Source organism: Microcaecilia unicolor, chromosome 3, assembly GCF_901765095.1.
Source record: "Microcaecilia unicolor chromosome 3, aMicUni1.1, whole genome shotgun sequence".
Lineage (NCBI taxonomy): Eukaryota > Metazoa > Chordata > Amphibia > Gymnophiona > Siphonopidae > Microcaecilia > Microcaecilia unicolor.
In genome coordinates this window covers 103269920-103295706 of record NC_044033.1, presented here as the reverse complement: position 1 = coordinate 103295706, position 25787 = coordinate 103269920, and the positions used below count along the sequence as shown (strand labels likewise).

Genomic DNA, 25787 nt, shown 5'->3' with positions numbered 1-25787 from the left:
ACTTTTCATCTAGATGGGGTAGGCGGGGTGGAGGCCTTGCCATTGCTTTCCCTGGATCTTGGTCAGTGAAGGAATGTCCTACTTCACAATTTTCTTGTCCTGAAATTCTCCTGGTAGAAGTGTCAACTACTTCACCTCTTTGTGTACTCCTTTTTTTTTTTTTTTTAAATCCACCTTCTCTCTCTCAATTAGACTGGGAACAAGTCTTTAGCTGATGCTGTTACATAAAACAATAATATTAGGATGTTTAGTGATTTTAATGTACATGTGGATACTCCAACCTATCCTCATTCTGCTTTCTTTCTCTCCACACTTGCTGCTTTTGATTTTGAATAGCTTGTCAACGTTCCTGCACAAATGGTAACAGAATTACAAAATGCATGGGATAAACACAAAGGAATCCTATATGGACGGTATGGAACCAAACAAGAATAACAGTAATTAGATGGCAATACTAGTAATTGGGAAGCAAAGTTAGTGCTGGGTAGACTTCTCTGGTCTGTGCCCTGACAATGGGAAGGACAAATCAAGATCAAGTATACGTATGTAGTATCACATCATACCTTATACTGAGTTTATCTTGTTGGGCAGACTGGATTGACTGTAGAGATCTTTATCTGCCATCATCTACTATATGATACTGTGTTACTATACTGCAGGTCATACTTTAGACCTTGTTATTTCTAATGCCCTTTTTAATATTTCTTTCTTGAATTTTTGTGCTGTTTCTGTATCTTGGTCGGACCATTATCTGATACGTTTTTCTTGTTCAGTTCCTGCTTCACAGCTGGTGAATTCAGCATCCAGTCGATGGATTAGAAAGCTACAGTTTGATCCTACTCCTCCTCCCTTTCCTTTTTCTGATCTCTTTCCTCTTGATTTCTCTGTTTTGCCACTGGAGGTCCAGGTGGATTTTGGAATTCTGTGGTTAGATCAAAATTGAATGTTTTATCTCCCCCCCCCCCCCCCCCCCCACACACACTGTTTGTCACCAATTTTTCTTCTAACCACAAACCCTGGTATCATCATGACTTAAATCTTCTTAAGCGCCAGGTTCAACGTGCCAAATGACTTTGGAAAAAGCATAAAACTCACGATCTTCTTTTAAAGGGTTAATTACAGCTGCATTTCTATTTCACACAGCTGAAAAAAGCTAAGTGGACATATTTCTCTAAACAAATTCAGAACGCTATGCATTCTAGTAATCAAGTTTTTGTATTTTGTGAAACCTATAACTTACCAGCTTCTATTTTGCCTTCTACACCTCCGCCTGACACTCAATATTTTATTACTAAGGTAAATTATTTGCGATCAGGATTTTCAGTAGTTCATTCTCACTCTGAGATGAGTTCATCAGCCCCTAATTCCACCTGGGATTCCTTTAATATCCGTTCTATTGAGTCACTTTTCAAATCTTTGTTAACCATGAATATTACAACTTGTAAATTTGATCCTATGCCTTCACAATGGTTTAAATTGCCATATTTGAAATTATTACCTTTGCTTCACCAGTTCATGGCTTGTAGTTTGACAGAAAGTCTGGTGTCTGTTGCCATGAAGAAAGCAATTATACACACTGCCCCAGCTAATTACTGTCCTTTTTCCAATCTGCCTCTTATTTCTAAAGTCATTGACAATACTGTATTTTGAATCAGTTCTCCTTTTTCACTCTGTCTTCAGGCCAGGTTACAATACTGAGTATCTTAACATCACTGTTGAGTAAAGTTTTTAGCAAAATTGACAATGACGTTGGCTGTCACTCTTGATATGTCAGTGGCCTTCAATGTTATTGATCACTGTTTGTTACTATCATGTCTTTCAAACCTAGGTATTTCAGGTACAGTTTTCAAATGATTTTCCTCTTTTCTTCAGGATTGATTATTTTCTGTGTTACTTCTGAAGGTTCCTCTGACTCCTACCCCCTTTTATGTGGTGTCCCGCAAGGCTCAATTTTATCCCCCATTCTTTTAAATTTCTCCCTCAGCCTGCTCGCCTCTTTGAGGCAGGCATCCAGAATTGGCGGCTATTATGCAGATGATATTTTTCTTATTCACCACACTACTTCCAGTAATCCTGATATTCACCCCTTGCAAGATTGTTTACATCAAGTTGCTAGTTGGTTGAAGGAACATCAGTTAGGTTTGAAGCCTGAAAAAACAACAGCATTCTGGCTAACAGGCCATCTTGCTCCATTCCTCTGGTGCTTTTTCATGTCACTATTTCTCCTGTCAATTCATTTAAATATCTTGGTATCTGGCTAGATTCAAAACTTACTTTTTCATTACAAGTCTCATCAATGATTAGATCAGATTTTTTTTTTGCTTTGCAGAAGTTAAGATCGGTCTGTGGTTACCTTAATTTTAATTCTCTTCATATCCTTTTTCATGCATTTATAGGCTCCCATCTGAACTACTGTAATATAATCTATTCTGGGACTGCAAAAGTTGTACTGAAATGCCTACAAACACTGCAGAATAGTGCAGCAAGGCTTTTATGCCATGCTGTTTGGAAAAACCATGTTTCTCCATTTCGTATCAAACTACATTGTTTACCTTCTGTAGAATACGGAATAAAATTTAAAATCTTGTCATTAGCATTTAAGGCCCTTCACATTGGTACCCCAGACTGTCTGGCTTTCTTAACAATTCTGTACGTACCTACTTGTGCCCTTTGTTCATTTAATGACCACGGATTGGTCTTACCAAATCTGTCTAAGGCTTATTGTGAGTCCACCAGGAAGAGTGCCTTTTATTTTACTGCTCCTTCCTTATGGAATTCTTTGCCGGTTTCTTTAAGATCCAAATTCTCTTTCCAATAGTTTGAATGAACTAAAAACTTACCTCTTTAATCAGGCATTTGATGTTCTTTTGACCAGTTAAGTCCAGTTTACGTCCACTCCTATGGGTTACCTGCACAGGAGACAATTTGTTTTATTGTTTTGGTTAGTATGATATTTCTGTGTGACTGTTATTCTGTCCTATTTCATTATGGCGTTCTTTTCTGATTATTTTTACCTATTTTTATTGTACTTCACCTTGATTTTCTTTAGTGATAAAGGCGGATTTAAAAAGTTTTAATAAACGATAAGCGAAGATGCCTTACAGATTGTCCATTATATTTATATTTCTAGAAATGACAATTTAAACTTGGTATGACACTTGCTAGTAAACTCTAGTTCAATATCTAAATAAGCAAGTATGTCTCTCAGTTTTTTTGTTACGGAGGAAAAAGACTTCAGATGCTCAATGGTCATATATTTATATGCTTTGTCTTCCCAGTGCCCAGTCCTGGTTCCATATGGATAAAGCATATAGAAAAGTCTTTACTTTACGTCTTATATTCTGCATCTACTCGTAGATTTCAGTGCGGATCACAACAAGAAGCAAGCAGGCAGACCCTGCGAGTTAACAACCATTTAGTTAATTTATGTTAATATAAAGAAGGTTAACATGTTCTAATTATAAAACTTCTTAAAAAGAAAAGTTTTCAGAGCTTTCCTAAAATCAGAGAAACTCTGAATTTTTCTCAGTTGTGTAGGAAAGGAATTCCATAACAAAGGGGCCTGATACATAAGGCTAGTGGAGTAAATGGTCTTAATTTTTAGTTTACTAGGCCCGGGATAGTGAAGTAGTAAGCAAGCTGTTGGCTGGGAGGCCAGCAGGGTAATCTGAGCTCATGCCCGATTGTGGCATGACTCCACTTCTTTCAGGACTGGCAAACCCTATTGCACCCCTTGAGGGACAAATGCTTGATGAATGTTCAAGAGCTGGAGCTCCAGATTTATCTGGATTTATCTCTGTATACGTTGGAGTGCCATTGGTGCTTTTCACTCCAGGGTTGATAATAAGCCAGTTTCTGTTCATTCTTTGATAGTCATGAAAGGTTTATTTCATACCAAACTTCCTATCAAACTTCAAACCACCTCTGGTATCATGGGATCTCAATGTTATCCTCACAGCTCTCATGAAACCTCTATTCCATTCTTGTTCTCTGACATTCCTCACATATAAGTATAATTCTTAATAGCACTGACTTATGCCAGGAGAGTAAGCAAACTTCAAGGCCTGGTGACTGACCCTACCTTACACCAGGTTCTACCATGACAGAGTTGTTCCCCGAACCCACCCCAAATTCCTCCCTAAAGTTGTATCTGAGTTCCACCTCAATCAGTCTGTTGTACTTCTTGTCTTCTTCCCAAAGCCACACTCTTATCCTGGAGAAGCGGCACTGCATACCTTGGACTGCAAGCTGTCTGGAGCAGCATTCTAGGCGGGATAGCCGGTTTGGACAAGCAGTCTTGCAAAATCCTTTTACTACTTGAATGTCGACACTGCCCTTTTGCCCTTTTTTTCCACAAGGCTCCTTTCTCCTTAGGTGCCAGGTTAATTGTTATGCTTGTGAGCCTAGCAGCTGGTGAGTCCCACATGTGAGAATATCATGTTTGCTTGTCCTCGAAGAAAGCTAAGTTACTTACCCTGTAGCAGGTGTTCTCCAAGGACAGCAGGCACATATTTTCGTATCCCTCTTGTCACCCTTTGGAGTTGTTCTCTTAGCTTTAGTATTATACTGCTGGTCCCGCACTCAAGCATTGGGTGGGAAGGCACCTGTGCATGCGCGATGGGGGCACTGTCTCAAAGTTTTAAAATGACAGCACACTGTGGCAATGTCTGCACCAGGCTTTGTGGATGAGGTCATCACATGTGAAGAATATATGCCTGCTGTCCTTGAAGAATACCTGCTACATATAAGTAACTTTACTTTATGATGCCATCATTTATGCACTTCAGATTTTGTTGAGGGCTATTTTATTGTCCTTTTAACATATTATGATTGACTTGAAACTTATTTTCTTATTTTGTTTTTAGTATACAACTTTCTTGTACAGCGTGCTAATTATTAGACACTAGTAAAAAAAGCCCGTTTCTGTTAGAAATGAAACTGGCGCTAGCAAGGTTTTCCTCGGAGTGTATGTTTGAGAGAGAGAGAGTGTGTGTGAGAGATGTAGAGTGTGTGTTAGAGAGAGAGAGTGTGAGAGAGAGACTTCCAATGGCGGACTCGCGAGACTTCTGCTGAAGTCTTGGAGGCCACCCTTGTAAGTCTCGGCGGCCATTTTGAACAGCGATCCGGCAACAGAGGAGAGGCAGCGCCAGCAGCGGGCAGGCAGGACCAGGGATTTTTCCTGCCTGCCCCGAAGAATTCGCTACACAACCTGGGTGGCTGGAGGGGGAGCAGGGGAGAGAGGAGGGTCACTGGACATGGATCAGCTGTGAGGCATGGAAGGTTTTTTTTTTCCTTTTTTTGCGGGTTCTGAAGTTCACAGCATAATGGCAACGGTGACGTCAGCCTGACTATGGAGCCTAGCTCAGCAACTCCGAAGAAGCCACGGACACAGGCAGCAAGATTAGAACGTTGGAGGTGAGAATTATTATATAGGATTACTCATTGTGCTCATACCCTTTGTCTATAATTTATTTATTTGTTACATTTGTATCCCACATTTTCCCACCTTGAGATGGTAAAGCTGTATTTTTACATATTCTTCATTTCATATTTTTGTGTTTGTAATTTAGAGAGGTATTTTCGATATGATGCCTAAATCCGATTGTGGACATTTTGCTGAAAATGTCTAAAAATCAAGTGGCAAATGTAGCGATTTTCAAACCATACAAAATCCATCTTTTTGTTTCGAAAATGGCCATTTCCTAGACGTTATATAGACATTTTTTGCTCAGTGCGTCCGTCTTTTGTGATCAATTTCGAAAAAAAAAAAAGTTCAAGGGGAAAACGCACAAAAACAAGCCATTGGGACCTATGAGGGACCAGCACTCTTACTACATTGGCTACACAGACATCCCAGCAGAGCAGTGGACTTCACATAAAAGATCCCAGGTATATATCTCACCATTATCTTCTTATATTGTATGGGGAGCCCCCCAAAACCCACCAAAAACCTATCATACCCAACTGTACACCACTACAGTAGCCCTTATGGCTACAGGTGTCATCTATATGTGGGTACAGTAGCTTTTTAGTGGGTTTTGGAGGACTCACACTTTCCACAAGTGTAACGGTGAGTGGGATATGGTCCTGGGTCCCCTTCTGTACAGTGCACTGCACCAACCACTAGGCTACTTAAGTGACCTGCCTGCTCTAATAGAACTGGCTATAACATCTAAAGCTGTTATAGAGGCTGGTATATACTGTTTCTTTCACATCTTTGGGGGGGGGGGGGGTGAAAGGAGGTCAGTAACCGCTGGGGGAGTAAGGAGGGGTCATTCCTTAATCACACCAGTGGTCATTTTAGGGCACCTTTTTGTGACTTAGTCGTGATTGAAACAGATCTAGACCAAAAGGTCTAACTTTTAGCCCTGGATGCTGTTCCTTTGTTCCATTATGGCAGAAAAAACATCCAAGTTTTGGGAATTCCCAGATCCCCCCATGACACACCCCTTTGTTATTTGGACGGACTGCAGATGAACTGCATGGAAAAAGTCTTAAAAATGGGTTTTGAAAAAAGTGATTTAGATGTTTTGGCAAACAACATCCACCTGCCGCTATGTGCTGCTTTTTGGATGTTTTTCTGTTTTGAAAATGAGTCCTTTAATATTTTGTATATTTGTATGAGACTAATTTATAGTTTATTTACTATATGCTCTATGACATGTTATTCATTTGTTAATTGTCCACATTCCTTTAATTGTGCTATTCATTTAACTCATTTTTTTATAATTGTTTATTTAATGATCTGTTTTATATGTTTTATGTGACACAGGCAGAGGCCAAAACACGGTCTGTAAGAGGTCAATAAACAGTTTCATGTTGCTTCCTGTGGTTTCATCCATTTGCTATGTGGCCATACTCCTTGTGTTTTCTTGCTGTAACACTTAGAAGCGTATTTTCAAAGCACTTGGATTTACAATGTTATATGGAGGGGCATTTACGATATGACATCTAAGTCTGACATCCAAAATCAGAATAGAAAAGGTCATTTTTGAAAAAAGAAAAATGTCTTTTTTTTTTTTTTTTTTTTTTTATACCATTTCAAACAAGGTTTTGTACTTTGTACATTTTGTTTTCTGGACCATTTTTGAAAAAAAAAAAAAAAAAAAAAGTACAAATGAAAATCATAGAAAATCAAGCCATTGAGGGGATGTAGGAGAGGCCAGCATTTTTAGTAGACTGGTTCCCCAGACATCCCAGGAGACCATTGCAGTGGACTTCAAATAAATGCTCCCAGGTACATATCTCACCGTTGCTCCCTTACCTTGTTTGATGACCCCCCCCCCCCACTACTCCCAACTGTAAACCACTACAGTAGCCCTTATGCGTGAAAGGGACACCTATATGTGGGTACAGTGAGTTTCTGGTGAGTTTTAGAGGTGCTTACAATTTCCACCACAAGTGTAACAGATAGGGGGAGGTATGGGCCTGGGTCCACCTGTCTACAGTGCACTGCACCCACCACTATATTACTCCAAGGACCTGCATGCTACTCTAAAGGACCCGAGTATAACATCTGAGACTGTCATAGAGGCTAGTAATTGATGTTTTTAATTACATTTTTGTGGGGTGAGAGGGGATCAGTGACCAATGGGGGAGTAAGGGGTGATCATCCCTGATTCCTTTCAATTGTCATCTGGTCATTTAGGGCACCTTTTTGTGCCGTATTCATTATAAAAAAACAGGTATAGCTCAAAGTGTCTTTGTTTTAGTCCTGGACGGTTTAGTTTTTTTTCATTATGGCTGAAAAACGTCAAGTGTTAGGAACACCCAGATCCTGTTCTTAACCCTGACATATCCCCTTCTGATTTAAATTCAATTCTAATGGATATCTAAAAATTAGTTTCGAAACTACTAATTTGGGTGTTTTTGTGAGAAAAACATTGAAATGCTGCTTTGTGACACTTTTTAGACGTTTTTCTCTTTCAAAAATGAGCCCCATAGAGGGGCATAATCGAAAGTGGGTGCCCATCTCCATGGGCGGTCATGTGAAGCGGCGGGACAAACCATATTTTCGAAAAAAGATGGGTGCCCATCTTTTTTTGAATAATACGGGTTGTGTGGGGCAAATGCCTAGGATTTGGGCGTTTTTGAGCTGGGCGCTATCGGTTTTCAGCGATAATGGAAACCGAAGGCGCCCAGCTCAAAAACAAACAAATCCAAGGCATTGGGTTGTGGGAGGGGCCAGGATTCGTAGTGCACTGGTCCCCCTCACATGCCAGGACACCAACTGGGTACCCTAAGGGGCACTTTTACATATTAAAATTTTTTTTTAAATAACTCCCAGGTGCATAGCACCCTTCCCTTTTGTGCTGAGCCCCCCAAATCCCCCCCAAAACCCACTGCCCACAAGTCTACACCATTACCATAGCCCAAAGGGGTGAAGGGGGGCACCTACATGTGGGTACAGTGGGTTTTGGAGGGCTCAACATTAACCACTACAAGTGTAACAGGATGGGCCCGGGTCCACCTGCTTGAAGTCCACTGCACCCACTAACAACTGCTCCAGGGACCTGCATACTGCTGTGATGGAGCTGGGTATGGCATTTGAGGCTGGCAAAAAAAGTTGTTAAAGTTTTTTTTTTTTTTTTTTGGTGGGAGGGGGTTAGTAACCACTGGGGGAGTCAGCGGTGGTCATCCCCAATTCCCTCCAGTGGTCATCTGGTCAATTAGGGCACTTTTTTGGGACTTGTTCATGAAAAAAAGGTCCAAAAAAAGTGACCTAAATTCTCGCTAAAAACGCCCTTTTTTTCGATTATTGGCTGAAGGCGCCCATCTCTGCTCGGCCGAAAAACACTCCCCAGTCTTCACCACGCCTCCGACACGCCCTCTTTAACTTGGGCCGTTTGCGTGACGGAGTGCAGTTGCAGGCGCCTAAAATCGGCTTTTGATTATGCCGATTTGGGCGCCTTTGCGAGATGGGCGCCCATCTCCCGATTTGGGTTGAAATATGGGCGCCCATCACTTTCGAAAATAAGCTGGATAGTAACTTGTGGAACTTTGTATGTCTTTGAAAATCAGTCCCTTAATATAACCCAATAATACAAAGATTCAAAATTTGAAAGTATCTTCATATATAGTATATTACAGTAAATAGTGCAACAAAAGAGCTCTAAGTATAATTGGTTCTACCTTAAATCAGTATTTCCATCAAATGTCCAACTCTGCACAAGAATATTTATTAAAAGTAACTCCCAAATATGAATCAATATTGAATGCTTATCTTATCACTCAAAGTGCAGTTTTCATCCACGAACCATCTTCAAAAATTTTCAACATATCAGTAAACATGGACCTCTACATGGTATTATGGTTTGTGTATTCTTTAGGGTAGCTATAATTCACAGTCTTCTACATTCAAGTGTATCTTATTTTCCTGACAAAAGAAAATGGCATCATAGCGTTCTTATACTGACTTCTCACCAAATTTTATCCAATGAGCAATGAATAAGCCAATCGTTATATAATATACAAAGTTTAATCAGAGAAGGCCAGTCAGCCTCCAGGCTGAGTCCTTGCAGTTGTACCGTTCAAAGTGTTTCTAAAAATTATTACTGTGCAGAATATTTCAATTCAATTCTTATATACCGCAAATATCCCCTTTCCAGGGTTCTGTACGGTTTACATTTACATGATGATACCTAGATCCTTTTCCTGGTCATTGACTCCTAATTTAGAACCTAGAATCGTGTACATCTAAATTGTGTTATTCTTCCCTATGTGCATTCCAGTTTGAATTTTGTGTTCCTTTTGGATGCCTAATGTCTCAAGATCCTTCTGTAATTTCTTATAGTCTGTATGCAGTTTAACAGCCATGCCCTCTCTAAAAAAAAAAAAAAAAAAATCACATGATATGACACCCACCAACCAGCCTTCTCTGAAATAACCCTCACACACTGGAATGCATCTCTTTAAAGGCTTTTCTCAACACAAGACTATCTCTACCTCAGGAAGCAGGTGAAAGCTTGGCTCTTCTCCCAGTGACAGAAGCAACTAACTTGCTAGTCACACCTACATACTCATAAACAGTTTAACACACATTAACACTGGCTGCACATACTGTAGCAGGAGTTGCTCATCCACTTCTACCCTAGCTGAGATCATATTCATGCACCTTTCTAACTTCAAGTGCAACTTTCTTTAAGCTAGTGTACTTATTTTCTAACTCCTGTTACTCTATCTTACCTGTGTATGGTGTTTATTTTCAAAGCACTTACTCCCCCCCCCCCCAAATATTTAAAACCATTTAACCAGCCAGGAATGGCACCTGGCTATCCAGCGATATTTAGTGCGGGACAGCCGGCTATCTACCGATTTTAGAAGCTGGTTTAGCAGCCATATTTGGCCGTGTGAAAACATGGGATATCTTTGGCCATTTAAAGATAACCGGCTAGCGCTGCATATCAGCTTAGTCGGTTATCTTTAAACCTGCCAGAAATAAACCGGATACTCAATGCCGGTTGCCTGGCATTAAATGTTTGGGCTTAGTGCCGACTGCGGCTGTTAGCCAGTCTAAATCCCGCGGTCTGAATATCAGCCCCATAGACTTACAAAGTTACATGAAGCACATTTTCAAAGCACTTAGACTTACAAAGTTACTTGGAGGGACATTTTTGAAAGAAACAGCTAAGTTGTGATTTGGACGTCTTTGCAAAATGTCCAAATCCAGGGGCGGGGAAACCTGTATTTTCAAAAAAAAGATGGATGCCCATCTTTCGTTTCGAAAATACCGTCAGAGACATCCAAATCCTTAAATTTGGACATCCTTAGATTTGGACGTTTGTGACTTTCGGCGATTTTTGAAACCAAAGACATACATGTCAAAAACATCCAAATACAAGCCATTTGGACATGGGAAGAGCCAGCATTTGTAGTGCACTGGTCCCCCTGACATGCCAGGACACGAACCGGGCACCCTAGGGGGCACTGCAGTGGACTTCATAAATTGCTCCCAGGAACATAGCTCTCTTACCTTGTGTGCTGAGCCCCCCCAACCCCCACCCAAAACCCACTACCCACAACTGTACACCACTACCATAGCCCTTATGGGTGAAGGGGTGCACCTATATATGGGTACAGTGGGTTTGTGGTGGGTTTTGGAGAGCTCGCTGTTTCCTCCACAAATGTAACAGGTAGGGGGGGTATGGGCCTGGATCCGCCTGTCTGAAGTGCACTGCAGTACCCAGTAAAACTGCTCCAGGGACCTTCATGCGCTGTCATGGACCTGAGTATGACATCTGAGGCTGGCACAAAATATTTTTAAAATGTTTTTTGAGGATGGGAGGGGGTTAGTGACCACTGGGGGAGTAAGGGGAGGTCATCCCCGATTCCCTCTGGTGGTCATCTGGTCATTTCGGGCTCCTTTTTTGTGCCTTATTCTTAATAAAAACATGTCCGGGTGAAAACGTCCAAGTTTTAGGCACGCCCAAGTCCCGCCTTCGGTATGCCTCAGACACGCCCCCTTGAAATTTGGACGTCCTTGTGATGGACTGCAGTTGGAGACGTCCAAAATTGGATTTTGATTATACCGATTTGGATGCCTCTGTGAGAAAGACGTCCATCTTCCATTTTATGTTGAAAGATGGATGTCCTCTTTTGAAAATGAGCCCTATAGTAATCTTTGTAAGTCTAAGGGGTCCTTTTACAAAGCGATGGTAGGGCTACCACGCATGTAGTGTGCTCCAAATCGACACTACCGGCCAATTAGCATGCTCACACTGTGGTAATGTCAAAGTAGGCGTACACTGTTTCCCATGGTAGAAAATATTTTTCTGTTTTCTTTTCTACTGTGGGGGGCATTCCCAGCAGTAATTGGCAGCACTGCCACATTAGCGCGCACTGCATGAGTACCACACATGCAGCGTGTGAGCCCATACTGCTAGGTCATTGGGTGGAGGTGAGATTTCGGGCAGTAAGTAGCTGCATGTTACCTTTAATTCTAACACACGGCCATTTACTGCCCTCATTTGAAAAAGCCTTTTTTTTCCCAGCCGCAGTAAAAAAATGGCCCAAGCACAAGTCAAAAACATGCGCCCACACTACCGCAGGCCACTTTTTACGGCATCTTAATAAAAAATACTACTACTACTACTTATCATTTCTATAGCGCTACTAGACGTACGCAGCGCTGTACACTTGAACATGAAGAGACAGTCCCTGCTCAACAGAGCTTACAATCTAATTAGGACAGACAAACAGGACATAGTAACATAGTAGATGATGGCAGAAAAAGACCTGCGCTGTCCATCCAGTCTGCCCAACAAGATAAACTCACATGTGCTACTTTTTGTGTATACCTTACCTTGATTTGTACCTGTTCTTTTCCGGGCACAGACCGTATAAGTCTGCCCATCACTATCCCCGCCTCCCAACCACCAGCCCCGCCTCCCACCACCGGTTCTGGCACAGACCGTATAAGTCTGCCCAGCACTATCCCCGCCTCCAAACCATCAGTCCCGCCTCCCACCATCGGCTCTGGCACAGACCGTATAAGTCTGCCCAGCACCATCTCCGTCTCCCGCCACCGGCTTTGCCACCCAATCTCGTCTAAGCTCCTTAGGATCCATTCCTTCTGAGCAGGATTCCTTTATGTTTATCCCACGCATGTTTGAATTCCATTACCGTTTTTGTTTCCACCATCTCCCGCGGGAGGGCATTCCAAGCATCCACTACTCTCTCTGTGAAAAAATACTTCCTGACATTTTTCTTGAGTCTGCCCCCCTTCAATCTCATTTCATGTCCTCTTGTTCTACTGCCTTCGCATCTCCGGAAAAGGTTCGTTTGCAGATTAATACCTTTCAAATATTTGAACGTCTGTATCATATCACCCCTGTTTCTCTTTTCCTCCAGAGTGTACATGTTCAGGTCCGCAAGTCTCTCCTCATACGTCTTGTAACGCAAATCCCATACCATTCTCGTAGCTTTTCTTTGCACCGCTTCAATTCTTTTTATCCTTAACAAGATACGGCCTCCAGAACTGAACACAATACTCCAGGTGGGGCCTCACCAACGACCTATACAGGGGCATCAACACCCCCTTTCTTCGGCTGGTCACACCTCTCTCTATACAGCCTAACAACCTTCTAGCTAGGGCCACCGCCTTGTCACACCGTTTCGTCGCCTTCAAATCCTCAGATACTATCGCCCCAAGATCCCTCTCCCCATCTGTACCTATCAGACTCTCCCCGCCTAACACATACATCTCCCGTGGATTTCTACTCCCTAAGTGCATCACTTTGCAAACGAGATAAGGGAATATTAAGGTGAGGATGATAAAATAAGGGTTCTGAACAAGTGAATAAGGGTTAGGAGTTAAAAGCAGCATCACAAAGGTGGGCTTTTAGCTTAGATTTGAAGACGGCCAGAGATGGAGCTTGATGTACCGGCTCAGGAAGTCTATTCCAGGCATATGGTGCAGCAAGATAAAAGGAACGGAGTCTGGAGTTAGCGGTGGAGGAGAAGGGTGCAGATAAGAGTGATTTACCCAGTGAACGGAGTTCCCGGGGAGGAATGTAGGGAGAGATGAGAGAGGAGAGGTACTGAGGAGCTGCAGAGTGAATGCACTTATAGGTCAATAAGAGGAGTTTGAACTGTATGCGGAAATGGATAGGAAAGCCAGTGAAGTGACTTGAGAAGAGGGCTAATATGAGCATAACGACCCTGGCGGAATATTAATCGTGCAGCAGAATTTTGAACAGATTGAAGAGGAGAGAGATGGCTAAGTGGGAGACCTGTGAAAAGCAAGTTGCAATAGTCTAAGCGAGAGGTGATAAGAACGTGGATGAGGGTTCTGGTAGTGTGCTCAGAAAGGAAAGGACCTCTAAGTGGTTTGAAAATGAGCTCCATAGTAACCTATGTAACTTTATGTCTGTTCTTTGAAAATGAGCTCTTAAATGTTCCACCTCTGCTTACTCCATATTCTATCTATTAAGATGTTTTATTGCATATTGTGTTGACATTATAAGTAGCATACTATGCTGTAGTATGTACTGTTTGAATATTTTTACTGCTGTAATTGTGTGTTACTACTACTACTTATCATTTCTATAGCGCTTCTGGACGTACTTGCTGTATTATCATTTTGGGTGAATTTCTTCAAAAAGGTGATAAATATATCCTAATAAATAAGATGAGAGATATTTTTGGACATTTGATGACAATATTGATTTAAAGTAGGACTGATTACTTTGAGCACTATTTTTGCATTATTTACTGTATTGTGCTTTACATTTTGAAATTATTATGTTATTGGGTTATATTAAATGTCTCATTTTCTGACAGGAAGGGGGGGGCATTTTTTTGCTCTTCAGCTGCAACTAGCTGCATACTTCTGTGGCAGGTTGTGTTTTCTTTCTGACTGCACACTTTTTATCACATGCCATTATTTTACTGTATTGAGGAGAAAAATTTGTGCATTCAGTTTATGGTATAAACCATGTGCTAAGCATCAGCACATAGCTCTAACAGACACTTTCTATATCTGCCCCTTAGTTTTGAATAAGATAGGCAAGAGATAAGTGATTAAATTCACTTAGAAAGATGAAGTATACAGCAATGCAGACACTTTGAAAATCACCCCTACATTCCTATTGTGTTGTTAAAGGGTCCCAATAGATCTTCATCTTCACCATTATTTTTCCTGCACTTTTCTCTTAGTCTACTGCTTCTGATCCCTAGATGTCATAGATTTATGTGAAAGAATGTGTTACAAATTGCATATTATTTTTATTTTGCATTAATTGATGCTCAAACTTACAGATATAAAATATCATTTATCTGCAGAGACTGCCTGTCAATTCAAGGATTCTTCCATTTAGTTCAATCAATAGAAGACATGGTGCTGGCAATAGAACCCAAATGTTTGGAATTGTACAAAAGCACAAACATAAATACAGTCAAACTGAAAGAAATCATATGGTAAATATAACTTTCTGATATTAGATTTAATCATTTTCAAATATGTATGTTTTCATATCCATAAATGTGCCTTGTGAATATGATTATGAAGAGTGGTTTATAAATATAAATACCAAAAAAGAGGTGAGCAAAGCACACAAAATATATCTTAAAATATAAATTATGCCAATGTGTTGTGTCAATGAGAGAAAAAAAGACCTTGGATACCAGTGTTGATAGACATGAAGGATTAGATTCGGTAAGTGGTGCCCAAATTTGAGCACCGTAAAATATCAGCAGCAAGCGCTAATCTATAAAGGGCATTCTAGGATGAGAGCCCTGTATAGAATTGTGTTGGATGCTGGAATTCTCTGCCCAGCTTTGGACACAAGGACTTACACCAGCTGAAACCTGGTATAAATCCTGTTGCACAAGCTGAGCGCACACCCACGGTATTCTGTACAACTGTACGCAATTTTCTGGAACGCCCCTGACCCACCCATGCCCAGACCCCCATTGCAGTCACGAGTGAAGACGCTGCCATCCTATAACCATGCCTTAAGTGTATTTTTGCGTTGACCTTCCATTTCAGCCCCATTTCCATTGCTTTTCATCCATTATAACACATTTCAGAGCTGAAAATTGGGCACCTAATTAGCACCTAACTTTAGGTGCTGTCATAGATTTCCCCACCAAATGTCAGTCTTAACAGAAGTGGATACTCTTTTAAATTGTTCTATATCTACAAGATAAACGATTATCTATAAGATAAACGATTTATATTACTGAGGTTCAAGAATAAACATCTAAATATCTTTGGTGGATATCCTGTTTAAAACTGGCTATATATGAACTGTTTACTACATACTACATATAGAATTGGGAAGATATAAGGATGGTCTAACCAGATTAATATGATATTTTGAGTCTTAACAGTCATACATTTTAAAGGCTGCTGTTTGTTTCTTTCATTGGTCCAAATGCTTTACCATCAGTGTGAACAATGCTTATATATATATATATATATATATATATATATATATATATATATATATATATATATTCATTCTAGTAAAGATTTTGGGTTATGTGACGTTAAGTGCTATATATATATATATTTTTTTTTTGCACTTAGTTTTGACAGAAAGCCTGACACAGGCCAACAGAGATATTTGTTTTGCATAAACTGTTGTATCATCTTTACTGTGCTGCTGTCTTAACAGACAGCACCCTCTGCTTCGTTTACTGGTATCTATGTACAAATGTCCCTAAATGAATGAGCCAGTCAGCACACTGAAATACAAAAAAACAGGCTGTCAGTAAGCAGCTTCAAAAGAATGCTGTCCAATTCACAAAGATGTTTAATCCATACGGTTTCATTGCATACAAGTGAAATATCCAACATTATTCCCAGGGCTGTAGAGTCGGAATTTAAATCAGAAGCAATTTTGGGTATAATCAGAGTTGGAGTTGGCAAAAATGTACCGACTCAGACTCCAGCTTCAAAATAAAGGCAACATTATAATATATGGTAAATCCCCTCTGAAGGGCCACCACCTTGTAAGTGGTGGAGGGGCTTCCGTGTTTCAGTGACTTAGAGGGCTATGCTGAAGGGTTACCCATATCAGACAGGCCTCTGAGGAGAAACCAAGCAAAGAGTGTCCCAAACTGGAGGATCCAAGATGGCGTCGAGGGAGGATGTACGTTAGTTGAGTTCCTGTTTTACACCAGAATACCTGAAGAAGTAGGCGCGCTCCCCAGAGAATGGGGAAGAAAAAAGGCAAAGCCGTGGTGTTGTCCTCCTCGAACACGGCTGGGGTTCCCATCACTTCTCAGTCTACTTTGGAGAGATTCGTGGGTCATAACGTTGGGGATATCGGTTCCTGCTTCGGGGAACAGCAAGGCTTTATCGCCGAATCTCAGTGGAGAGGGAGTGACTTTGAGTCCCTCTGTTGGCATGACCTCTCCAAGACCCGGAAACAGTAATGCTTCGCTATGGAGGTCGACGGTGGGTTAGGATTCTCACGCGATCCGAGGAGGTCCTGGCGCAGCATTGACTCCGGATAATAAACCAATTGGAGAGTGAGCTCTTCCCCCCGAAGATATCTGGAGCGGTTTCTGTGGAGAAATTGGACCTGGTGAAGCCAAAAAATGTCATAATGGACGCACTATGGGAAGTGCTGCAGAGTGTGAATAATTCTCTTCTTCAGATGTCAAAAATTTTTCAGGAATAAATATGTGATTATATCAATACTTATCTAACAAAGTGGAAGTCCAAGATATAAAAATAGAGACTTTGATTATGGAAATGGTTTCTCTACGAAAATCAGTTAATCTGGTAATGAAGGACAGTCATGTTTCTTGTAAAAAAAGTGGAACTTCTGGAGAACCAATTAAGGAAAAATAACTTGAGAATGATAAATCTTCCTAAAATACCCTATATAGAGACTTATATTACTAGTGACTTTTGCCTTTGATTTAGATAGGAACAATGTTTTGAAATTGTATTTCCGATACATGGCTGATAGCTTTTTGGGTTCAAAGATAAATATATTTCCTGATATATCAAGGGAATCGCAAACTAGGAGGTGTGAACTCTTGGCTTTTAAGCCAAGAATCATTGCCCTAGGTGGGACCTTCCTAGAGCGATTCCCTTGTAAGTGTTTTATTTCCTTATTACTTATTTGTTGAACCCAAGAAATTACAAGAGTTTGTGGAGTTAAAAGAACAGATGAAGAACCCTCTGCAGCAACTTCCTTTAGTTACCACTGTACCGGCTGCAATTACCGATTAACCTTCCTCCCTCAGAAAATATGAATTTGTAAGATTAACCACTTGGTGTTTTTCTTATTTTCTTTGAGATTGTTTTCCTGATCTCGGATCCCCCAATTGTGGACAATTAAATATATTGTTGAGAGAAAATGTTTTTTCTTTTTCCTTATATTAATTTCTGTTTTTCCTTACATTTACGTGATAAAAGTGAATGTAATTAAGTAAAATGATAAAAAAATAAAAAAAATAATAATAATATATGGTAAATTTTATCATTTTATATTTAGATATCTGTTTGTCCTAGGTCTAAATTACTGGTAAATATAAGTTATATTTGCCAGTACTTTAGATCCAGAACAAAACATTTAAAGCCTAATATCAATAAGGAGCCAGAGCTGGAGTCAGAATATAGAAAAATAGAGGAGTCTTAGTCAAGTGTTTGGTGTACCAACTCCACAGCCATGGTTGTTCCCACTGCATTAATAATTTCCCCCAATCCCCACCTTGTAGTCTGACCTTTTTTGTAATGCATTGTGCTGACTAGCTTCACCAAAATGCCAATGTATTTGAGAAAGAGCCTGGTGATAACTTTGCATGTTATTTGTCTCTGCTGCCATACCCATGCTGCGCACACAGCACACATGCAGCACACAAAGGCACAACCCCATGCTTATATACATCCCATACACACATTGCCACAAATGCATATGTATGCTCTATCCGGATACCTGAGATCATGTGAAGACATTCATAAATTCAAACAGCGGCTAAAAACGCATCTGTTTGTTAAATCCTTTTTGACTACATAAAAATTTATCGGATTGACTATTACAGGATTTCTTTTTTTTTTTTCGATCCTTCCTCTTTGCATTTGGTTTATTTGCTGTATGCTAAGACCAAGTTAATAGTCTCACATTAGCTTAATATACCTAGGGACTGTTATACATTCAAGACTATGTACATGAAGGCTGCTAATATATCTGTTAGTTGTTATGTGCTCAAGACTATGTATGTGGATATTGTGACCCGCCTTGGATAATGGCAGGATATAAATGTAGTAAGTAAATAAATAAATAAAATGAATTATAGCCAAGAGGATGAGTAAAGAGTACAATACGTAAGATTAATAAGTACTTGCAGCAAAAATTAGTATCGGGAGAATTCTACCACCAGGGATACAGAGACTGAGGAAGAAAAGAAAGATAATTTTTCTTTAGGGAAAAGAAAACCATTGAAGGAAAAATAAAATCACTGCGATCAGAGGTGTCCCTGATAGATGGGTTTCCAAAAGGATCAAGATCAGTAAAGTAATGAGAGAGAGAAAAAAAATATCAAACTGAGGCATTCTGCATTAACAGAGTAACACCTTAAATATATATTCTCCAATAATGAATTACAATTAGAAGGTGAGGTGAAATGCTTCAAACATACCAAGAAAACGAAAAAGAGAGGTATCAAATTGATTGGAGAGAACCCAAAACAATTCTACAGAGAACTGATGAATAGCATAAGTACAGTGAAAATACCACCAATGAAAACAGAAGCAGAAACATTTCTGACCAGTGGTGGGGGCTCTGAGCTCACATCATGGCCCTGCCCTTTAGCAGCACTCATGGGCTTCGAGCTTGAGCACATTACGGCCACACCCCTTAGCAGCACTGACCAATGGAGAGGGCTCCGAACATGGGCATGTCATGGCCCCACCCCTTAGTAGCATTGACTCATGGAGATCCGGTGAGCCAGGCTGCCTAGCAGAAGCAAATAAAAGCTGTGAGCAGTTGTGGCCCTACCATTAGGACAACTGATGCGGGGGCCCCAGTTGCCACTCTTCTGAGGCAGCATCACCCCCTGCCCTTCTTTCCTTCCCCAACCCCCTTACCCAAATTTATCTTTTCTTGTTTTTAAAAAGGTGGCGCCAGTGATTCATATAGACTGCCCTGCCACCGGTCCCAGCCCCTTCTCTCTACTGCAGGTGGCCCGCCTCTCTGATGTAATTTCTTGTTTCCTTGGAGGTGGGCTGCAGTAGAGAGAAGGGACTGGCGGCAGGGCAGCCTATGTGAATCACTGCAGCCACTTGAAAAACAAGAAAAGGAAAGGTAAATAACAAGAAAAGAAAAGGTACATTCTGGAAAGAGGGTTGAGGAAGAAGAGGGGGAGATGTCAAATCGTTGTCCAAGGAGAGGAGTTGAGCGGTGGCGGAGCCAGGACAGCAGCTTATTCCTTGCCTCAGGTGGCAGATTGTGGGTTAGCTTGCCTTTGGTGGCAGACAGGGACTTGGAGCAGTGGAGCCACACAGCCTTAGAGTGAGGGTGAAGGGGTGGGGAAAGGAGACCATGCCTCCGTACCAACCCCTCCTCAGTGCTTCTAGCCCTTAATTCTTTATCCCCAGTGGAAGAGGGTTTGGAGAAGCGCAGGAAGCCACGACATCCAACCCCGGCACAGCAGATGCACAAGAGGTATGTGTTTGTTGTTTCGGCACAGCCCACCTCATAGCTGCCTGCCCCCTGTGTCTCCAGATGTCCCCAACGGCTCGCCACCAACGCAGCCAACCACGGGACTACCTTCCCTGCTGACCCTCGAACCCACGGCCGCAGCACCTCACCAAGAGCTGCTGGGGCTCTTCAGCAAGCAGCTTACACAGCTCTCCATCTCTGCCACGACATCCCACCAATGCGGAGGAACGGAGACAGCTGCTACAGGGACCCAATGGCCCTCCACACCACTACAACCATCCACCCCGGATGATTACCCCTCAGAGTGGGAGAGTGACGCTTTTCCCCCGGATCTCTGGGCTACACCACTCCACTCCTCCGCCCCCCCCCCCCCCCCCCCGGGATTAGTCAGGTATCCCCACCGAACCACCACCTCACCAAACTCCGGAAGATCTCACCTACCCGAAGTTCCTCCAAAAAGTGTCCGCCTTTCTCGCTCTCTCTCTCTCCACCTGAGGATACGAATCAACCCTAGGCATCCTCAGGTATCTAAATACAGCAAAACCCATAACAGCAATACTTGTTCACAAAATTCTTTTGGACTGCAGAGACAAAATCTGGCAAACTCCGGTCTCTGGGTCAGCTGTCGCCAAAAGACTAGATCTCAAATACCAAGTTCTACCCTGCCCAGGTTTTGACAAACCTCAGCTCCCACATCAGTCTATCATTGTGGAATCCACTCTCAAAAAGACAAGGAGTTCCAGGACCCATGCCAATAACCCTCCAGGAACAGAATTAAAAACACTGGACACAATCAGAAAAAAGGTGTACCATGGCACCATGCTAAATGCCAAGATCGATGCACACCTTTTCCAACTAGTCCTATATAGCTAGTCCTATACAGCGACTCCCTCCGGAAGAGAACCGAGGATCTCCTGTCCTCCCTACTTTGGACTTCAAAACTCTCATCTCCCTGGCCCTCCGCGATATGGAAGAATGTACAAAACACATGATCAGAGCCACCTTTGATGCCTTCGAGACCTCAGCACGCACAGCCGGTGTGGTCATCACAGTGAGACGAATGGCACTCCGCGAGGATACACACGAACGCCTTGCTGATTCCCCCTGCTCTGGGGAGAACCTATTCGGGGAAAAGGTCAAAGAAACAGTCAACACCCTAAAAGACCACTGCACCACCCTAAACACTCTTCACGGATGGCCTGCTACGCCCTTCAGCAGCGTGAAGGCAACAAGCCAGCCAATACTACTACCGCAAGCACCAACACAGCGCTAAACGCTACGATGGGTCCTCGAAATGGCAATGACAAAAACCCCAGCCGTATGGCCCTCACTATCAACAGAGGCAACGTCCGAGAGAACTGAAACATCAAAAACAAAACCCTGCCTCAACCTCCAAGGCGGCACCCAGTTTTTGATGCTGCACCAGCAGCAACCCCACCAGTGGGGGGCTGCCTCTCTTTCTTCTTCGAAACCTGGAAAAACATCACAACCGACAAATGGGTCCTCAGCATTACACAGCACAGATACAGGATTTGCTTCCATGCGATGCCTCCAAACCGACCCCCCCCAACCAGAGATATAACTCTCCTCATTCACAGGGAATCCCCAACCCTCCTACAATCAGGAGCTATAGAGCCTGTCCCCCAGACAGAATGCAACCAAGGGTTCTACACCCGCTACTTTCTCATTCCCAAGAAGTTTGGAGGATTCAGACCCATCCTAGACCTCCGACATCTCAACAAGTGCGTTACAAAAGAGAAGTTCAGGATGCACTCGCTAGGCACCATCCTCCCACTGATCCAGAAAAATGATTGGTTAGCTGCACTAGACCTCCACGATGCATACAACCACCTCCCAATCCACAAGGCACACAGGAAATTCCTACGCTTCAAAGTACTGGGCCACCACTTCCAGTACCGAGCCTTACCATTCAGACTCTCCTCAGCACCAAGAGTTTTCACAAAATGTGTCGCAGTGACGGCAGCACACCTGCGCAAAGAAGGGGTGTGTGTCTTCTACCTACCTCAATGACTGGCTACTCGTCGGACCCTCACCCCTAGAAACCAAGAAGGCAATCACATCCACAGTAGCCCTACTTCAGTCGCTGGGCTTCCTGATCAACGAGACAAAGTCACACCTGCACCCCACTCAAACACTGGATTTCATTGGGGCCCAAATCCACACCAAATGCTGCATGGCCTTCTTGCCCCTTCCCAGGGGACAAGCTCTACTATGCCTGATACAACACATCATATCAGCGAGAAGAGTTCCAGCACAGACCCTCCTACGACTCCTAGGACATTTCGCCGCATCCATCCATGTTGTGTCTTTTGCAAAGTTACAAATATGGCTGCTCCAGTGGTATCTCCGGAAGAGATGGAACCAGCACACACAACCTCTCTCCCTAAAAATCGCCATCACCCCGCAGGTCTCTCACATGGTGGCAGGACTACCAAAACCTTTACAGAGGGAGACCTCTCCAGCAACCGCAACACCAGCTCACACTCACCACGGATGCCTCCAAGCTGGGCTGGGGAGCCCATCCCCTCCACCTACAAACACAGGGCCCATGGTCTCCCTCCGAATCACGCTACCACATCAACTTCCTCGAGTTCAGGGCCATCGGAAACGCACTCCGAGCATTCGCTCCATGGATCTCCAACAAGAACCTCCTGTTCCAGACGTTCAACCAGGTGACCATGTTCTACGTAAACAAGCATGGGGGCACAGGCTCCTTTCCCCTGTGCAAGGACGCATACCGGATTCGGACATTCGCCCTCTCCAGACACTGCCTCCTACAAGCATCATACCTACAGGGACTCCATAGCACGCTGGTGTACAGCCTCAGCCGGAAGCTGAACCCTCACGAATGGACTCTCCATCCACAGGTCACACACCAGCTTTTCCTCAAGTGGGGATCACCATTAATAGACCTCTTCGCCAGCAAAGACAATGCAAAGTGCAGACTTTTTTGTTCAAAACGACCTTCACCGCTCACACTGTACCACGACGCCTTCTCGATCTATTGGGGACAGCACCTGCTATACGCTTAACCTCCAACCCCGCTCATCCAAAAGACACTCCTGAAAATCATCCAAGACAAGGCCACAATCTTACTCATTATGCCGTACTGGCCAAGACAAGTGTGGTTCCCTTTCTTACAATGCCTGGCAGTGACACAGCCAATGCGCCTCCCACACCGACTGGATCTCATCACACAACACCAAGGGGCCACGCTGCACCCCAGCTTCAACAAGCTGGCGCTAGTAGCATGGATGTTGAAAGACTAACATTAGCTCCTTTCCATATTTCCCCAGAAGTCAGGGACGTCCTGCTAGCGACCAGACGACCCTCCACCAGGAAATCCTACACCCTCAAGCGGAAGAGATTCCAAGCATGGTGTAACAAGGCTCACATAGATCCCTTCTCATGCCACCTACCAGCTGTCCTGCAATACTTGCTCAACCTTTCACAGACGGGCCTCCGCACAACGTCCATCAGAGTCCATGTCAGCGCCATTTCTGCTTTCCATGACAGAGTGGACAGTGGACTGCTGGCCTCTCATCACCTGGTGACCAGGTTCATGAAGGGACTACAAAACCTTTATCCTCCAGTCAAACGGCCGCCCCCAGCATGGGACCTGAACATTGTTCTACGTCGCCTCATGCTCCCTCCCTTCGAACCACTGGAAAAGGCAGAGAACAAATTCCTTAATTGGAAGACCCTTTTCCTCATTCCTCATTGCAATAACGTCTGCCCGACGCATCAGCGAACTCCAAGCCCTCGTGACTTACCCATCATACACACAATTCCTTCATGACCACACAATTCTCAGAACTCATCCAAAATTCTTGCCCAAAGTGTTCTCACCTTTCCACATCAACCAGACAGTTGTGCTCCCCTCATTCTATCCATAACCACACAACAGCCAGAGGACCGTCTCCTCCACACCCTGGACTGCACCTGAGCCTTGCGCCTCTACCTCCAACAGACACAACCACAGCGAAAAGCCTAGCAGCTCTTTCTCTCCTTTGACACCAACAGGATGGGTGCCCCTGTGGTTAAACGCACCCTCTCAGCATGGATATCAGCTTGCATAGCTTTCTGCTACGAGAAAGAGGGCCAAGTCCTCCACGACAAGCCCTCAGCACACCAATTGCACGCCATGGCCACCATATTGGCCAACCTCCACTCTACCTTCCTGGAGGACGTCTGTCACTCTGCGACCTGGTCCTCTGTTCATACCTTTACACGTCATTACTGCCTCGACAGGCCTCTAGAAACCACCAACAAGTTCGGCCTCACTGTCCTCCAAACTGCAGCAGCCGCAATACGGCCTGAAGGCAAGAGAATTCACACCTCTAAGACAGACTCTTACACCTCTGGGTCAGACTCTCACTGTTAGGCCTATGTCAGACTCTCACTATTAGACCTATCTGTTTACCAGGTTGACCTGCTACTCATTCTCATGCAGATTTGAATCTTCAACGGTTAAAAAAACCACAAACCTAACCTGTTGGTATCTTATTGTGCTTCTCGTGTACTGTGCTTTTAGCATATCCTCATCCTACCTCAGCAGCACAGCGGGCACTCGAACAAAACCTCTTAAGGGGACACATCTGACCCTTCTCAGTCCGCAGCTAGGGAGTCACCAGTGTGTGGCTGACTCATCCTGCTTGTCCATGGAGAAAGTGAAGTTACTTACCTGTAACGGGGGTTCTCCGTGGACAGCAGGATTAGTCAGCCACACATACCCTCCCTCCTCCCCTACAGATGAGGCCACGCAACATAGCTGGGTACACCTGAGGCAAGACGCTCAAGCAGGGACATATATAGTGCACACTGCATATGCTCAGATGGACCTGCTCAAAAGGTTCCTTTGAGCTCTGGGAGAGCAAATCCGATTCTGGCTCGTCTGTGGCTGACTGATCCTGCTGTCCACGGAGAACCCCTGTTACAGGTAAGTAACTTCACTTTCTCCACTCCCATGCAGAGACCCCAGCAGCCTCTCTGCAAATATTTTGACAGATTGTGTTACTGTGTGGGATTCATTGCATCCCAGTCTTTCAGCACAGAGCCAGCACTGATATCATGGCGTTAATTTAATTAAATGATTTCCCTAAAATATATATTCTACCAATCTGAGGAATACCCTTTTTCTTTCTAGTTTACAACTGTCTCAATAAACATACAGTAAGGCAGAGATTTTCAACCCAGTCCTTAGGGCCCACCCATCCTGTTGGGTTTTTCAGGATATCCCCTTTGGGAAACCTTGCAGTAAGGACTAATCTCTTCCCTCCCCCCTCCCCTCGAATAAATCAAAAGTATAAAATCCTAGAACCCTCCTAGATCCCATTAAAAACCCCCAAATAATTTAAATTTTTTTTTTTTGTTAAAACTCTTATCAAATAACAAATGCTTCTACAAACAATTAAAAAAAAAAAAAAGGAACATTGCTGGCCTCACTATTAAACAAGTTCAAGCTCTGTAGATACTAACTTAGCTTTGGAGCGAGATGGTCTCATGTCTGATTGGATCCCAGCTAATCAGAAGAAGCGACTTGGGATATGCTTTTTTTTTTTTTTTTAAACACCTATTTTTGTAAATACTCAGGTCCATTTACTGCCCAGACCATTAAAGTCAGTACTTTGAACTTTACCCGAGTTT

The 25787-nt window shown here is 43.0% G+C and overlaps 1 protein-coding gene across 2 annotated transcripts in view; it reads left to right on the top strand.

Moving 5' to 3' along the window:
• The window catches only part of KIZ (kizuna centrosomal protein), a 304318-nt gene that overhangs the window by 99794 nt on the left and 178737 nt on the right, over positions 1-25787 (top strand). For both annotated transcript variants that reach the window (XM_030196224.1, XM_030196225.1), the window contains exon 6: positions 14782-14916. In XM_030196224.1, the coding sequence (XP_030052084.1) occupies positions 14782-14916 (135 nt within the window). The remainder of the gene's footprint in view (positions 1-14781; positions 14917-25787) is intronic.